General features: G+C 37.3%; 1 protein-coding gene across 3 annotated transcripts in view; it reads left to right on the top strand.

Annotated features, from left to right (window-relative positions):
* cald1b (caldesmon 1b) overlaps positions 1 to 18,225 on the top strand; it is a 36,642-nt gene that overhangs the window by 13,146 nt on the left and 5,271 nt on the right. For 2 of the 3 annotated variants that reach the window (XM_051883175.1, XM_051883176.1), the window contains exons 2-14: positions 583 to 693; positions 10,871 to 10,990; positions 11,332 to 11,794; positions 11,914 to 11,958; positions 12,050 to 12,643; positions 13,197 to 13,238; positions 13,356 to 13,429; positions 13,532 to 13,790; positions 15,096 to 15,227; positions 15,375 to 15,418; positions 15,504 to 15,579; positions 15,654 to 15,794; positions 15,895 to 16,017. In XM_051883175.1, coding sequence (XP_051739135.1) covers positions 614 to 693; positions 10,871 to 10,990; positions 11,332 to 11,794; positions 11,914 to 11,958; positions 12,050 to 12,643; positions 13,197 to 13,238; positions 13,356 to 13,429; positions 13,532 to 13,790; positions 15,096 to 15,227; positions 15,375 to 15,418; positions 15,504 to 15,579; positions 15,654 to 15,794; positions 15,895 to 16,017 — 2,193 coding nt within the window. In that variant the 5' untranslated portion in view covers positions 583 to 613. The remainder of the gene's footprint in view (positions 1 to 582; positions 694 to 10,870; positions 10,991 to 11,331; positions 11,795 to 11,913; positions 11,959 to 12,049; positions 12,644 to 13,196; positions 13,239 to 13,355; positions 13,430 to 13,531; positions 13,791 to 15,095; positions 15,228 to 15,374; positions 15,419 to 15,503; positions 15,580 to 15,653; positions 15,795 to 15,894; positions 16,018 to 18,225) is intronic. The other variant, XM_051883177.1, reaches the window with a different exon arrangement.

Here is an 18,225-nt window from a genome sequence, read left to right as displayed (position 1 = left end):
TGTCTTTACTGCATCAGTTTTCATTATTTCAGGGAATGTAAGCAAATATGCACTGTTTAACTGAAATTTGCCACTTCCTTAGCTCTGTTTAGCAGCTGTTTAGCAATGTGTTGGGCATACAATCAGAAAACATAAAAGCATGATTTATTTGAATGAAATTATCTCAAAATGGCAGAAGACCAGTAAATGCTATGCATCACGAAAATTGTATATGAAAAAATTATATATTTAAAAAAAGATACAGCAGATATATGAAGCACCTGCAGATGGCTTATAAATTATATATAAATGATACAAATATTGTATGGAGAAAAGTGAGAGAATAGAAAGTGGGAGATATTAAAATGTAAAATATTATTTCCATTAGTAAAGAAGATTAGTGGCACAGTTGAATGTGTGGCAAAGTTTGCCTTTCCTGGTAGTTGTTCCAGGGAAACTGGATCAAGAAACTGGAATGTTGTGGTCTTGGTAAGTTATAAGCCAAACAGCTGACAGGGAACGTCTTGACTTTGAATTAGAGTGATCAGGACAGTTCAAATCTTTATAAATCCCACACTGTCTGACGGTCTTTCTCTCTTTCAGCTTGCACCCAAAAAGCTCTGTGTGAATCATCATGGACGAGGACTTTGATTTCGAGCGTCGCAGAGAGTTACGGAGACAAAAGCGAGAAGAAATGCAGCGGGAGGCAGAGAAGTAAGTTACACGTGTTAATTGACACTCTGTCTTGACCTCTTTTTTTGAAACACTGAATTTGCTGTCAATTGATTTCATTATTATCATTCATCATTTTTAGATGATGCAATAAAATTCAGATTACTGTCATCCTTTAATACTATTTTAAGCCACAGGAGTGCTGTCTGTAATACTCTGGCCAAGTTGGAGAGGCCTGTGTCTGCGTGATCCAAACAACAGTGCCTCTGTTCGCCTCTCTATTCCTTATAAAGGTTGACGTGCTTGTAAATGTCTTCCTATGTTTATGGTGCTTTGTTAAAGTTGACGGGTCGGTCGAGTAAATCCAGATAATATCTGATTTTAGATAGACGCACATTGGATAGACATTTTTTAAGAGTGTGATGGTTTCTTTCGGACAAAGAATGGTTTGACTGGCAGATGGGATGTGCACTTGTTAGTTCAAAACTCAAAGTTTTACTGCAAAACCTAAGATAAAGAAATTAGAAATTATATTTAAGAAAATAAAGCATATTTCAGTAGTCCACCTCCTTTGCGCTCTCAAGACAAATATGTAAACTCATTTTTACCCTTTTTGGGTTGTTTTGCTAAATAAAGAGATGGAATGAATATTATTGCTCACCATTCTTGGTCATAGTCGGCCACTTGTCCAATAGCGCATTGAAACGTTAAAGCTGCTTTAAAGGGTTAGTTCACCCAAAAATAAAAATTCTGTGATTAATTACTCAATTACTCATTCCACACCCGTAAGACCTTCGTTCATCTTCGAAACACAAATTAAAATATTTTTGATAAAATCTGATGGCTCAGTGAGGCCTCCATTGACAGCAAGATAATTAACACTTTCAGATGCCCAGAAATCTACTAAAGACATATTTAAAACAGTTCATGTGACTACAGTGGTTCAACCTTAATATTATAAAGCGATGAGAATACTTTTTGTGCGCCAAAAAAACAAAACAACGACTTTATTCAACAATATCATGTATCAAACTGCCAAAGTCACGCCCCCCAGTGGTGAACCACTGAAATTTCGAAACACTTATGACGTAACGAAGCCTCGTTTACTGAAATCACATGACTTTGTCAGTTTGATACACACTCCGAACCACTGATTCGAAACAAAAGATTCGTAAAGCTGCGAAGCTTCATGAAGCAGTGTTTTGAAATCGCCCATCACTAGATATTGTTGAGTAAATCATCATTATTTTGTTTGTTCATTTTTTTGGCACACAAAAAGTATTCTCGTCGCTTCATAACATTAAGGTTGAACCACTGTACTCACATGAACTGTTTTAAATATGTCTTTAGTAGATTTCTGGGCATCTGAAAGTGTTAATTATCTTGCTGTCAATGGAGGCCTCACTGAGCCATCAGATTTTATCAAAAATATCTTAATTTGTGTTCTGAAGATGAACGAAGGTCTTACGGGTTTGAAATGACATGAGGGTGAGTAATTCATTTTTGGGTGAACTAACCCTTTAAGTGGATACAATGCAGTTAACTAAGGAAGAGAAAGGAGAAATAGCATGCTATTGCATTACTGGTCTTTTGTACACAATACATGTCAATTATTCTGTGTTTACACTAGGTTTGTTTAAACCAGATTAGATTTATTCATGTGTGTCTGTTTTTACACAAGCCTTCTGTGGTAATTCATCTTTATTTCAGGAGCCATTTCAAGTACTATCCAGCAGCAAACATCAACGTTCTTGTGTAATATGAAAAGTATGGATATTTAAAATGGTCATTTAAGGCCTGCAAAACTTCATTCTCTTCATATTAATTCTTGAAATACATAAAAAGTTTGTATTAGAATGGGTAATGTGCGCTGTGGGTTTGGCAGGCCAGGTTTGTTCAGAGTGTTTATAGTTCAAGATGACTTGGCCCACTCAAAGACTGAGAACTGCAGTTTCTCCATCCCTCTATAACTCCCACTGTCCAGAGCTCCATTTAAGGACTGATCCGCAGATGTGTACTATTGGAGATGACAGATGCTTTACTGCTCTTTGTGAGAGGTAATACTCATTCCAGAGAACAGATGATAGATAGCGTTACTCATAACTTTCAGCACATTTGATCATATTTTAGCATAGCTTGGAATGCACATGAACAGTTTTGTATTGTTTGTTTAATTGTGGTTAATGGAAGGTGTCCTTGGCAAGGCTGCGGAAGATGCTCTAATGATAACATACACTGTTAGTCTTACACTTTCCATGTTTTCTGCAATTGCAATATTTAGGGTCTAGAAGATTGCAGTGTTTACAGTGAGATTTTTTTTCTTTTTATACAAAAGACTTTGTGATAAATATTCAGATAAAGAAGGATATATAGAAAGACTGACACTTCTTCTATGATAAGAATGTTTTTAATTAGGGCCAGAGCACCGGTGGTGTCAATTTTTCTTCTTCTCTGAAATGAATCGCATTTTTGAGGGCCTAAACATGCTCGGAAACTCATGAAACTTTGCACACGCATCAGAAGTGGTGAAAATTTACGTCTGATATGGGTTTCAGAATTAGGTGTGTCAAAATGGCTCGATAGCGCCACCTACAAAATTTCAATTAAGCACCTTTCACGCTACGTTTCACGTACAGGTATGAAATTCGGTAGACAGCCCAATACCTACAAAAAAGCCCCTGGGTGCAAAATTTGAAAACCCAACAGGAAGTGAGATATTTTGAATTTTCTCTGCAAAATTTTTGCAGTTTTTGCCATTTCCAGACGTTGTAGTTTAACAAACTCCTCCTAAAGCTTTAATCAGATCAACGTCATATTTGGTCAGTCTAATCTAAAGGCCTTTGTGACGTTAAATTGCAAAGATCTTGAGTTTTCGCTGAAAGGTGTGTCCGTGGCGGCCTGACAAAGTTCAGTGTTTCGCCATGAAACAGGAAGTTGTTGTAACTCGGGCAAACAATGTCCGATCTGCCCCAAACTTCACATGATTCATTAGAGTCCTGACCTGAAGACATCTACAATACAATATTTAGTTACAGTCATAGCGCCACCTGCGGGCAACAGGAAATGACATGCTTTGCACAATAATTCACTCCCATTTGTATATGCCATAAAGTACCAAACAAACTAGAAACACGTTAAATCATGAAACACTTGGCTAAGTGCTAATGTATGCGATTAACGCCACGAAACAGGAAGTTGTTGTAACTCAGGCATACAATGTTTGATCTGCTCCAAACTTCACATGTTTGATAATAGCCCTGGCCTGAAGACATCCACTTGGCAATATTCAGTAATAGTCAAAGCGCCACCTGCTGGCAGCAAGAACTGTGGTGCATCAAAATGACTTTGCTATATTTCTCCTCTATTTATCCGCTTAAATGAATATTGCCCACTGTTCAGTTTTCCTAAGGCCACCGGGTGGTGGTAAGCCCGGGTGAGAGGGCTCATTCATCGCTGCTTGCAGCTATAGTTTATGGTTTGTTTTTTTCGTTAGCCAGGAAAGTTTTCTTAAAGCTGCTGTTCATAAGTTTTGCCTCTTGTCGCCATCTCTGTTTGAAACCTGCAATTGCAGGAGTTATCATCTTTACGTGGGTTGTGTTTCGGCACGGCTCCTCAGCGTGGACGAATCTAATGTTTGCTGTCAGTCAGTACATCGGTGGATACTGTACTTCAGAATCACAGATTCAGCGTCTTGGAAGTATGATCAAAATAAGAATTTTCTGACCAACTGAGGAAAAAAGCATTAGCCTACAATAAATCGCTCTGCCAAAGGTGATTAAATACAACGATCGCTTAGCTCATATCACATCAAACTGTGCAAATTATTTTTGTTGTTATACTTTGTTCTCAAATTGTTAATGTTAACAGCATCAGCATTGTGTGACTGTGTGTATTTATTGTGTATTAGCATTAGCTGTAGTTTCCAATTTCTGTAGCCACCAGAAGTCTTTTGCTTTTGTCTACGGGTGAATCTCCAGATGTCACTGATGATTGTCATTTGGACCTTTCTGGATTACAATCCACCATCAAAGTGATAAGTTTAATTATTGCAGCTGCTGCGAGAAAAGGCTATAAATGATCCGCTACCAGCAGTATCCTTTATATAGCATAGTCTACTAGCTGGGACTCCTTCCTTTCTGTTTACAGATGTGATGTAATGGCGCAAAGACGAATGGCTGCATGCTCGAATTTGCCGCAGAAACCCACCAGTACTGATTTTATTTTAAAACATTATTACAAGCTTACTGTTGTGAATCGGGCTAAGGTAAGGACATAGTTTTGAACACTGGCTGGTTATGTACTTGCTCTAAAATTGATTTTGAATCATTTTTACCCCAAAAAAGTTACGGACTGCAGCTTTAATGTTCCCAGAACGTTAGTTTTTGGCTCACAGAACGTTATTCTAACATTAATCCAACGTTCTGAAAACATTAGTGGTTGTTTTTTATAACGTTATTCTAAAGTTAATCTAACGTTCCCAGAATGTTATTCTAACCTTAATCTAACATTCCCAAAACGTTAGTTTTTGGTTTGTATAACGTTATTCTAAAGTTAATCTAACGTTCCCAGAACGTTAGTTTTTGGTTTGTATAACGTTATTCTAACATTAATCTAACGTTCCCAGAATGTTATTCTAACGTTAATTTAACATTCCTAGAACGTTAGTTTTTGGTTCCCAGAACATTATTCTAACCTTAATCTAACGTTCCCAGAATGTAAATTTTTGGTTTGTATAACGTTATTCTGACATTAAACTAACGTTCCCAGAACATTATTCTAACCTTAATCTAACATTCCCAAAATGTTAGTTTTTGGTTTGTATAACGTTATTCTAACATTAATCTAATGTTCCCAGAACATTAGATTTTGGTTTGTATAACGTTATTCTAACATTAATCTAACATTCCCAGAACATTAGTTTTTGGTTTGTATAACGTTATTCTAACGTTAATCTAATGTTCACAGAACGTTAGATTTTGGTTTGTATAACGTTATTCCAACATTAATCTAACATTCCCAGAATGTTATTCTGACGTTAATCTAACATTCCCAGAACATTAGTTTTTGGTTTGCTTAACGTTATTCTAACATTAATCTAATGTTCCCAGAATGTTATTCTAACGTTAATCTAACGTTCCCAGAACATTAGTTTTGGTTCCCAGAACATTATTCTAACATTAATCTAATGTTCCCAAAACGTTAGTTTTTGGTTTGTATAACGTTATCCTAAAGTTAATCGAACATTCTCATAACGTTAATTTAACGTTCCCGGAATGTTAGTTTTTGGTTTGTATAATGTTATTCTAACATTAGTCTAATGTTCCCAGAACATTAGTTTTTGGTTCCCAGAACATTATTCTAACGTTCCCAAAACGTTTTGGTTTTGGTATATAATATATATATATATATATATATATATATACACTGTGTGTGTGTGTGTATATATATATATATATATATATATAATATATAATATATGTAATATTTCTTTCTAAAGCTACTTTTTGTAATGTCTATTTGATGCTTTTCTCATTTAACACAATAATGACTTTAAATTATCTTTGGGGGATAATTTCTAAACCAAATTCGATGTGCAATTAAGTAATTTGATTAATCAGCACATCGTGTAAAAAAATTTAATCGCTTGACAGCCCTAATTATTAATAATTATGAATTAATTACATGATGTGCTGATTAATCGTAAATTAATTGCACATCAAATAAATATCAACACAACGATATTTATGAATTAACATTTCATTACGTTTCTAAAAAAATACTTTTTACCTAGAAAGATATATTTGAAAACATTCTAATACAAACCAAAACCATATAAAACAAACATGAATGTAAAAAGATTTTTCCTTTTCATTATCGTAGATGCCCTTATTTGTCTTTGATTAACTTCATTACTCAGCACATTAAACTATGAGAAAGTAAACTGACAAAAAATTACACATAAATTATAAAAGATCACTTTTTAATTTCATTGTGGTAACAATCAGATCTAAAAAGGAAATCAAACCTTTGCTAAAAATCACTTTCAAATTCAGTTGATACCCAAGCCAAATCCACCACGCCTTACTTAATAAAAGCCTTTCATCTGGAGAAATGATCAATTGTGACATTTTCCCATTTTTTGTGTGCATGTTAAACTCTGAGTGAGGGCAATATATTTCTCTTCTGTGTAATCCTTCACTTCTGCTGCACAATGTCATATTTCAGTCTGGTCTCAGAAACTGTTCGATGCATATGTGCTGGAATGACCCGGAGAAAATCTTTATTGAGATGGATGAGTCTCAAGAAAGAAACCTCAAGCATTTCTACCACATCCACTGGCTTTGTAGTGGAGAAAACAAACTTTATTGGAATCATATCTGGAAAAGAAATATTCTTGATGAAAATTATTGATGCTAAAGAATCTCCCCCAAATCCCAGCTGCCTGTCATGGTTTCCAGTTCAAAACAGCAATGGAGAGAACCGCATATTTATGTCAAAGGAAGTGATCATGGCACCGCCAATATATCCCTTGTGCTTGATTAAACAGCTCGCAGATGCGTCAGCATATTTTCTGAATGTGTTTGCTCACTTCATTACCACTTCAGAACAATGCCACCATCGTAATTCTGTCCAATTTAATTTTCAAACATCCAAGTATCAAATAGACTGTCAAAGAAATGGTATGTGGCTTCTAATTCATTTACAGTATTCAGCATGTGAATTATATGGATTCATTTTTCATTTACTTTGTGCCACAATGCCAGCATCTAAAAAGAATTTCACGTTATTATATCAGTTCTTTGACATAATACATAATAATTTTAACAATATTTTATTGTAAATGTATTGTCTTGTTGAATGTAATATAGATTTTTACTGTAAATTATATTTTTTCTTTTAAAAAGATGTAAAATATTTCAAACTATTTTTATTTTAAATTTTATACAATTTTTACATTCTTTTACCTTTAAAACTATGCATTTCGTTACCGTTTAATATTTATAAACTGAATATGTAGTTGTATGATGTCTTGTTATTAAGCAGAGGCATCTTTTATCACCCTGAAGGAGTTACATTTTGTGATTATGATGGATTGATTGTACATGATAATTGTCACGAACTGCTCCGAGACGGGTAGAGGGTTTAAACGCAGTTTTTATTGGGGCATTCCAGAATCATAAGGCGAGGGTCAAAACTACTGGGCAAACAATACAAACAATGACAGAGTCCAAGACACAGGCAAACAGGGAAATACAGGGAGACAAGCAGAAGATCAAAATCATGAGACGGAAAACCAGAAATAACACTCAGAAATGCAGTGTGACACATACAAGACTTTGCAATGATGAATTAACTGGGTTTCAATAGGCAGTTAACGAGGCTAATGAGCAACAGCTGATTGCAATGAGTGTTGATGAGTCCGGGCAGAGAATTATGGGAAATGTAGTTCATACGGGAATGACAATAGTCTGATTTGGAGTGCCCTCTGGTGGCTATCATCTGGTGATTGTGACCAGTGTTGCCAAGTCTGCGGTTTTCCTGCAGAATTGGCTACTTTAACACTGTTGCCGCGGGTTGTTTATCATGTCCGCGGGTTGAAGCGACCCCAAATAACATGATATTTAGCCCCTGGAATGCGAATTTTACTGAGGGAACCCTGACAAAAACGTGGATTTTCCCCTTCGGAACGCGATTTTTACCAGTAGACCGCCCCTGAAATGCGATTAGACTAGTTTTGAGTAGCAGTTGGGCTGGTTTTGTTGTGGAAACCTGGCAATCCTGATTGTGACAATATAAATGAACATGAAATATTATGTGAAATGAAAGATACCACAGAGTGATAGAGACATGAAACTAGCACTGCTATGTATTTTTGACCAGTATATTGTAGAACCCAATGGCACCAACAGTCACTACGATCCCCTTAGGTTTATGATGCTGTTGGGAAACGCAGCCCTGGTTATCTTTTAAAGGGTTGTCAATACAATGCCGAGTCTCTCTGCAGCAGGTTAAGGAAACTCCACAGACTTTGGAATGTTTTGATTGCTGCGTTTATTCCAAGATTCAGCCATAATATTTCAGTATCTGTCAGGAGTGTGAGTTTTCTCCCTCCATCTCTCCTTGCATTTCATCTGCAGCACTGGAGGTCTGAAAGCTATTGTATTCATCCAGAGACACTTCTTACAGAAGATGTACTATATTCTTCCAAGAAAATCACAGATACTCCATCTGCCTGTCTTCTTGGATGACCTTTTTCAAATGGAACTCCCTGAGAGGACCGGATTGTTTCGGATTTCCGCTTTTGGTCTCGAGAAGGAGAAACAAAATTGCGGTCCCTGTTATGGCTTTCTCTCTAGCATCTACAACATCTGCAAATGATTGGGAAGGGAAGTGAAGAGGAGAAGGAGAAAAAATAAAACCCATCCTCCATCAATTGGTCATTTCAAGTGCTCTCACTGCCTTATAAACACCAACATGCCATGGCAAACTCAAGCCAGGCCGGAATCACTCAACTTCAGCTGCAAGAGGGAGAATTTGAGCCCAACATTGTGGATGCAACATCTGAGACCGACAATGAGGCAACTCTGTGGGGAAAAAGCATATTTGGCATCTAAGTTTACAATCTGGCTAATTTACCATGACGCTAGGATGCTAACAAAGCTTTCCCCTCAGATTGCAGTCCAAACCTCTCTCTGTATACTCCCATGCCTCAAAGATTTCATTACAGTTGAGGTTTTCGAGTCTGACCGGTATCTTAAGTAAGCTGGTAAACCAAACATAAATAAACACAAGAAACTGTTTATATGAATCTCAGGGTCTTAAAAATGGTACAACAAAAACGTATTTGTATTGGCATTTCATTGCCATGTTTTTTGACATGTAACATGGATACCATTTAAATGCTGTACATGAATATAATAAATATTGTATATTGAAGCACATTTAGAGGATGCAAGAGGATGAAGGCCATATGATGAATTAAAAGTTACAAGTGGCCTTTCCATAGTAATACAGGGACTTCTGGAAACATTTTACTAGGTTTTTTTTTTAATAATAAATTTCAAAATATTATAGATATACAACTACACTAAGCATGGCCAATGTTTCCAATAAATAAATAAATGATTAAAAAAAAAAACATTTAAATAATAAATTTTAATGTATTTAAATAATATTTTCTAATATATATATACACACATTATAATATAATTTATAAAACGGTTAGGTCCTGTCCTTGATTCACGATAAAACACGGCTATGACCGCTTCACCCAACGGTTCTGTGTATCACTACACAACACCCTTAGCAACCACTCTTAGCAACGTAAACTGTATGTTCTCAATTGATATTGTTCATTGAAGCGTACTGTATTATGTAGAAGAGTATTGTGAGAAAGAGATTGAGTGATCAAGTTTATTACCTGCATTCAGATTTAGAATTTTCCTTCAGGTCAGTCCTATGTTCATAATAAAAAATCTGTTTAAATGTCCGATGTATTATCTTGTCCTTTTAACATTAAGGGGTTTTCCCATGACTGACAGCGCTAGTCAAAGCATTTGTCAGTTGCGTCTTCTTCCGTTTTCAAAACAATTCAGTCTTTTCAATATAAAAGTCTTCGCTACTGTCTGACACACTCATAAAGACAGTCTTTGCCGCCATCTAATGGCGTAATAATGTAACTTCTGTTGCTGTTTACGGTCAGGGACTATTTTTTCCGGCGGAAGGAATGCTTTAGTGAAAGTTTACTTCATGAAAATTGCATTGATACATATTTTTGGCTTTAATATTTGTATTGTGTGGTAACCGTTTTATAAAAGCAATAAGGTACTCGAGGCTAGTGCTGTATCATGAATAAGTCACGGCTGAAGGGGTTTCCGGGTTGCTTCGCGTCGTGCCTAACAACGCCCTTCAGCCGTGACTTATTCACGAAACAGCACAGCCTCTCGGACGTTATTGCTTACATATATTATATTATCGTATATTAATTAATAAAGCTTTTAGCTTAAAAATCTGATCATATTTTTTAGTAGACTATGTGTAGATTCAAGCTCACATTTGGTTGTACAATCATTATTGACTCTTTGGGTGATGTTTATTTCCCACATACTCTTTCAGTGCTGAGCCAAGAAGCATTCATATATCTGTCACTATTGTCTGTCTGCATTCATACTGATGAATTAGTCTTAACTCACATGTCTGTGTCCCACCGCCTCTACAGGATGAACTCTCATGATGATGATGAGGAAGCGGCCCGGGAGCGTCGGAGACGAGCCCGTCAGGAACGCCTGCGCAATATGGAGAATGATGAGTCAAGTAACAGTACAACAGAAACGAACAGGTAGATCCATCCAAAACCAGTTTTTCATGCATTTTGTTCAAAAAAAGCTGTCGTATTATGGAGCCCTACACATGATATGCGGGAAATATATATATAAATATTGTGGCCAAGAATTAAGAATTCATTCCCTCATTTTAGTTAAATCATGTTCCCTTGTTTTAGTTAAATCAAAAAGAGGGAATGAATTTGTACAACATGGCCATGATTTACTAAAACAAAGGAATGAATTAATAAGTCGTGGGAATTAATTCTTAATTCTTGGCCACGATTTCTCTAAAATGATAGAACAAAGTAGTAAATTGTGGCCACAATTTACTAACGGTTAATAGTGTTGTTTTCAGTACAGAGACGTCCTCATTGATCACTAGTTCTGCACCAACTGAGGATGACGAACAGGCTCTTTTGGAAAGGATTGCCAAGAGAGAGGAGCGGAGACAGAAAAGGATGATGGAAGCTTTGGAGAGACAGAAGGAACTTGATCCCACCATTACGGATGAAACTGATACCACCGCCACAGAAGACGACCCAAGTCCTCAAAATGACAAACAAGAGTCCTCCCAAAATGACGTTCCTTCAACAGAAACCAATTCCTGGAAGGAAAAGGAAGAGATAAAAGAGGAGGAAAAGGAAGAGATAAAAGAGGAGGAAAAGAAAGAGGAAAGCAATGTGGAGGCTGAGGAGACAATCGCAGTAAAGGAGGATCCGATGTCATTCACGGCACCAGACGAACCCAAAGAATCTTCTGAGAAGATAGACAAACCAGAAGAGGAAGACAGACCACAGAGGTCCTACCTCAGAGAACAGGTCATTTCCTCAACAGTTTTTGCTGTCATTCCATCTTATAATGAAGGTTCAGTACATTAGCGATGAATTCCATGTGGTTTCTGCATTATTAGTTTATTCTGACACTTCATTTGTTACAGGAATCCATGGAGGAGAAACCCGAAGAACCAGAGGTACCTAATGAGGTATGAGGTTCTTAACAAAAGTTTAAAACAAAAAATTGGTGAATGCTTTTGAATTGATTTATTTGTCTGAAATCATTTGTTATATTTTTAGGAAGAATCTGTCAGTGAAAATATAGAGACTAAAGAACAAACAAATGCAGATTTAGCAAGTGCAGATTTAGCAAGTGCAGATTTAGCAAGTGCAGATTTAGAGAATGAAAATGTAGAAGCTGAAAGTCTGATATCAAGAAAAGAACCAGCAAAAGAGGATAAAATAGAGGTGGAAGTCATAGTGGAGCCAGCTACACCACAGATTGAGAAGGAAGAACTGGTGCAGAAAGAAGAACATGTAAAGGAACCTGAAGAAAAACTTGTGGAGGTGGAGGTTAGAATTCAAGATGAAGCTCCAGAGAAGAAGGAGGATGAGAATCCTATTAAAGAGGAAGAGAAACCCCATGTAGCTGTTGAAGAAACGCCAAAAAAATCATTTAGGGAAGTTGAGGTGATGGCCAAAACCCCAAAGAAAGAAGAGGAGAAACCACAACTGAAGAAGGAGGTTGAAGAAAAACCATCAACACCAAAGAAGAAGGTTGAGGAGAAACCTGTGACTCCAAAGAAAGAGGTCGAGGAAAAGCCTAAATGGAAGAAAGAGGCTGAAGAAACGAAGGTCAAACTTGAAGAAAAAGTCAAATCAAAGAAAGAGGAGGTATTCACCTCTTACCTTGAGTGATGCATAGAAATCGCAGACGTATGCACAGCTCACGCTTTTCGGTTTGACTGGATGGACACAGTGTGAATCTCATGAAACTTGTGAAGAACATATCCAGGTCATTTCACCCCATAAACGATTTTTCATTCTTATCACCATAATGCGAAAGATTTAATTGTTTATTGAGAATCACCATTGAAAATAACAACAACAACAACAAAAAATCTTAATAGTCCTAAAAATAAGCTTAATTTTTTTCACGCAAAATATAATTAATTATTTTTCCTTTGATTTTGAGGTGAAATGTCACCTGGACATGTTTTCATAAGATTAACCCATTTATGATCACATATCACTTTGCTTTATACATGTATTCACAGTTCTGAAACTGCAATATTTGTGTCAAGACGAGTGTTGCTCTATTTTTGCTGTGTAAAATTTGCATGCAGTGTGGTCAATTCTCCATGCAATTCCCACTGAATGCTATGTTAGAAAAATCACTTGTTAAATCTAATAACAGAAATTAAAGTGCCTGTTTTTGTCTCTTTAGGTTGTGGAGGAAAAGCCGAAACCTTCCTTTTTACGTGACAAAGTAAGTTAATGGTGCAAACAGCGTCACAGCTCTACCAGAACATTTGTGTTTTGGCAGAAGGACAGCTCAACCTGAGAATAAAATAATAAAGCTCATTCATTCTTTCTCCATTCAAAGCTGAAAGTGTCAACAAAGCCGCAAGATGTAGCTGACAGCACTGCCAAAGCCAAGAAACCAGAGAAGACACTAAGGCACAGAGAGATTAATTAGTCATTTCACAATTGATTCTACTTGCACTTTTGTTTTTGGAGAGCCACAATGAGTATAAAGCCATTTTTTCCTTCACATTTTAGTCCAACCAGCTTGCGTTCCCCTGAAACAGAGAAGCAAGATCCCATTGCCAAGGTGGAGGCAGAACGCAAGCTGCAGGAGCTGAAGCGCCGGCGGAACGAGACGGACAGCGAGGTGCTGGAGAAGATGAAGCAGAAGCAGCAAGTGGCCGAGGCCGAACTGGAGGAGCTGAAGAAGAAGAGGGAGGAGAGGAAGAAAATTCTGGAGGAGGAGGAGAAGCAGAAGAAACAGCAGCTGGCAGAAAAGAAAGCCAAAGAGGAGGTAGAAAAAAGTTACAAGTATGGCTTTAATTTGCGTACTAATGCTACTTACTAAAAGTACTGTACCGCTGGTGGGAAAGTATATGTTTAGACAGCATGGCATTATTTAGTTAACTTGATAATAGGGTTGTCAAAGTACTGACTTCGGTACCAAGCATTTCCCCCTAGCATTTTGAGCACTGTTGAACAGATTCTTAAACACTTCTGATTGGCCATTGTGTTCACGTCCTCAACAGATAGGTTTGTGATTGGTTACAATGATCAATGCTTCAAAAACATTCACAGAGCACTTACACAGATACACAAGGGAGCATTTGAAAGCAGCCGTCTATCAGCGGATATATTAGGGATCCACTTATAGACGCCTGCTTTCAAACGCTCCCGTGTGTATCTGTGTAAGCGCTTAGTGAAGAGTGTCATTGATGTCTATTTACAACATGTTTTTGAAGTGTTGATCATTGAAGCCAATCACAAACCTATCTGTTTAAGAATCCGCTCAACAGCACTCAAAATGCTAGGGGGAAATGCTGGTATCGTCAATTTTTTAAAAGTTCAGTACCGACTTGGTACCGAAGTCGTTGATTTCGACAACCCTACTTGATACTACTGCATAACCTGCCGTAGTGCAAAAGATTTTGGGTAATATTAGCCTAAATTTTAACATTTAATTTAAACATTCAAAAATTATTTGGGATGCTAGTCCTATTCTGGCATACTACCTGGTAAAAATAGTATGTGAATTGGAATGCATCAAATGTGCCAGAATTGAAATCTAAGCAGATTAAAGCAGACTAAAGTCCAAAGTATACTTTGGTTTTTAGTGTATGTGCACAGTTGAACACGTAGCCTTTCAAAGTATAACAAAGACTTTAGATAAACAAAGACGGTGCACTCATATTACTATGAATGGGAGAAAGTGCAGCGCGCAATATGGCGGAATAAGTCCCGCCTTCTAAATACAAGAGCCAATCACCAATTGGTAAAGTCATTCCACTGCAGCTGTCTCCCGATTAGTAAGATGCGATTTTATATAGTTTATACTCTTTATTATGTACATAAATGGACCACGGTGAACATATTTAGACAGGTTGTGAACCCTGTTTTGTTTTCAGACAGTTGAATATAACTTTCAAAAAAGTCCAGTACAAACATTACTGCCGCTCGTCAACGACAAGAACAATTATCTGTAGTCGCGGCCGTCCCATTTGACAATGTAAAAGTAGCGCAGTGGAAAACAAAAACATGTTTTGTGTGAACGGCCCATCATACACCTTTTTTGTCTTCTTCTCTCCACTAAAATGAACAGGAAGAGAGGAGGAAGATGAAGGAAGAGATTGAGCGAAGGAGAGCAGAGGCAGCCGAGAAAAAAAAACAGAAAGAGGAGTCGAAAGAAGGGAGCAAAGCACCATTCATCGCTCCAAAGGGCGCTTCTGCAAAAGTCAGTGGCTTTCTGACCTATTCTAGTGTCACTTACAAAAAAAGCACCATAGCATTACCATGTTTTTGGACATGGTACTATAGTACCTACTATAGTTTTATGTGATACACTTTATAGCCTACTATATTTGTTTCATTTGTCTGACAGATTGGTGAGAAGGCAGAATTTCTGAACAAGTCTGCTCTAAAAAGGTAAGAAGTAATTTAAAAGTATGTGTTTACTCAAAAGTTGAACACATGGATATAGTGAGTTGATACTGTTTTTTATTTACACCAGTCCGGTGAAGACGTCACACACTCCATTAGTTTGCAAGATTGGAAACAGACTGGAGCAGTACACTTCTGCTGTTCAGGTGAGGAATAGTGAACACTAGAGCGGCCATCTCTCGTTTATGACTCTGTATGAGACTCTTTATCTGTCCACCAGACCAAAGAAGTGACCAGATCACCCAAATCTCCCGTGGACGTACCTGTGGCTGAAGGGCTGCGGAGCATCAAGAGTATGTGGGAGAAGGGGAATGTGGTCAATCCCACTCCGAGTCCTGCAAGCCCCCCAGCAGTCACCAAGGTACAAGAGGAAAGAAACTGTTTTAGTACATGATTGCTGAAAGAAGCCGATTACTTTGTCTGAAAACAGAAATATAAATTTCTGCTAACTGTCCTATCAGGAAACAGCCGGTCTGAACATCGGTGTGGCTGGTCGCATTAACAGCTGGAAAACCAAGACTCCAGAGCCGAAACCCGCTGAACCGAAACCAGCCCCTGAACCAGAAAAACCACCTGCCAAAACAGTGAGTCTTGGTTTTGTCTATCTATCGTCTGTCTATGTAACATAAACCGACGTAAACCTCACTCCCCTGATCTCAAGAGGTGCTCTAGCGACGGACTCCCATGCCGGCAGACCGGGGTTCGAGTCCCGCTTAGAGCGGGCCTTTCAAACAGGAGGGGTTACGTTGGTGCCGTGACCCGGATGGGTGTGAGGTTTGGGGGATGAGTGTAACGGACGTAGGCTGGTAAGAGCTCTGCGTGTAAACCTCACGCCCCTGATCTCAAGAGGTGCTCTAGCGACCAACTTCCATGCCGGCGGACCAGGGTTCGAGTCCCGATTAGAGCGGGCGTTTTGAACAGGAGGGTTTGCATTGGTGCCGTGACCCGGATGGGAGTGAGATTTAGGGGGGTGAGTGTAACGGACGTAGGATAGTAAGAGCGGTAGCAACTGACACTATAGAGACTGCGTCTTTAGCCTCCTTGTTAGAGTGCCCAACTCCCATGTTGGCGGACCGGGGTTCAAATGGCGGTCTGTCTTATTTATATACCATTATAGTTTTATTTTTATTTTATTTTTTGTAAGTCTATGATGTACTATTGTCAATTTATTTTTTTAAATAATTCTATATAGGTTTAATTAATTTTATACCAGTTTTAGTTTTTGTAATTTTAGTACTTCAGTTTAAACTTATTTTAGTTACATTTTTAATTTTTTTTAAGCTTTTTTAAGTTTAAGTTTTTCATGTAATATTTAAATTTTATTTTATTTCAGCTTTTATTTAAATTAGTGAAAAATGTATGGTTGTTTAATGCCACCTGTTGGACAAAGTGGAAATAAAAGCTGGTGAGATATCAGAGAATTGTGAACTAAATCAAGAGATATGGAACGTCTCAAATCTTCTCTCCTGAGCTTTATTTCACTCATGGCTCTATGTTTGTTTTAAGCTTCTCTTACCAGTCTTCAAGATCACTCACATGTAACACACATACATTAAGAAGTGAATGGGAAACTAATTATTTAAGATGCAGACACTGATCACAATGACTTGCGCCATCTATGATCATCAGAAGATCCTCTCTGTGGAGATTTTACCTGCTTTGATAGATGCGGTTGTAGTCTACAATAGGCAATAAATACTATAATACAAAACTGACTGTGTCTGAAAGGGCATTTCTTTAAAATTAAAATTATGAGATAAATTAGGTTTGGTTTAATCAATTTTTATTTAAACTTGTATCAGTTTTAATGTGTTTTTATGCTTGCAGATCACAGAACATTAGGGACAACCAGGGCTGTAAGGCCCAAGTAAACTCTCTTATATTCTGTATGGTACAGGGTGGCCCTCTAGTGAGTCTTTAGTGTATTGCATGTGAACATCTGACTCTGGTTTAAGAATTACAGAACTCACTTTTTTTTTCAGAATAAAATATTTGCTTTCTTTTTTAAAACCTTTTTCTTTATTAGAAACAGCATATTCTAACAGATATACATCAAAAAAGTTAACAAGGCTGCAAATACAAGAAACAGTAAACATAAATTGAAGAAATTTAAAAAAACTGGAACAGAAACGTGAATCCTTAAAGGGTTCACCCAAAAATGAAAATAATGTCATTTATTACTCACCCTCATGTCGTTCTTCACCCCTAAGACCTTCGTTCATCTTCAGAACACAAATTAAGATATTTTTGAATAAATCTGATGGCTCAGTGAGGCCTGCATTGACAGCAATGGTACTTCCTCTCTCAAGATCGATAAACGTACTAAAAAGATATTTAAATCTGTTCATGTGAGTTCAGTGGTTCAACCTTAATATTATAAAGTGACAAGAATATTTTTTGTGCGCCAAAAAACCCAAAATAACGACTTTTTAACAATATCTAGTGATGGCCAATTTCAAAACACTGCTTCATGAAGCTTTGGAGCTTTACGAATCAAATCAGTGATTCGGAGCACCAAAGTCACGTGATTTCAGCAGTTTGGTGGTTTGATACGCGATCCGAATCACTGATTCGACTCAAAAGATTCATAACGTCCGAAGCAGTGTTTTGAAATCGGCCATCACTAGATATTGTTAAAAAGTCGTTATTTTGTTTTTTTGGTGCACAAAAAATATTCTCGTCGCTTTATAATATTAAGATAGAACCACTGAACTCACGTGAACTGATTTAAATATGTTTTTAGTAGCTTTCTGGATCTTGAGAGAGGAAGTACCATTGCTGTCTATGCAGGC

The sequence above is a fragment of the Ctenopharyngodon idella genome, chromosome 24 (genome assembly GCF_019924925.1).
Source record: "Ctenopharyngodon idella isolate HZGC_01 chromosome 24, HZGC01, whole genome shotgun sequence".
Classification (NCBI taxonomy): Eukaryota; Metazoa; Chordata; class Actinopteri; order Cypriniformes; family Xenocyprididae; genus Ctenopharyngodon; species Ctenopharyngodon idella.
Note: the sequence above shows the minus strand (reverse complement) of the source record. Positions and strands in the feature narration are given on the sequence as shown.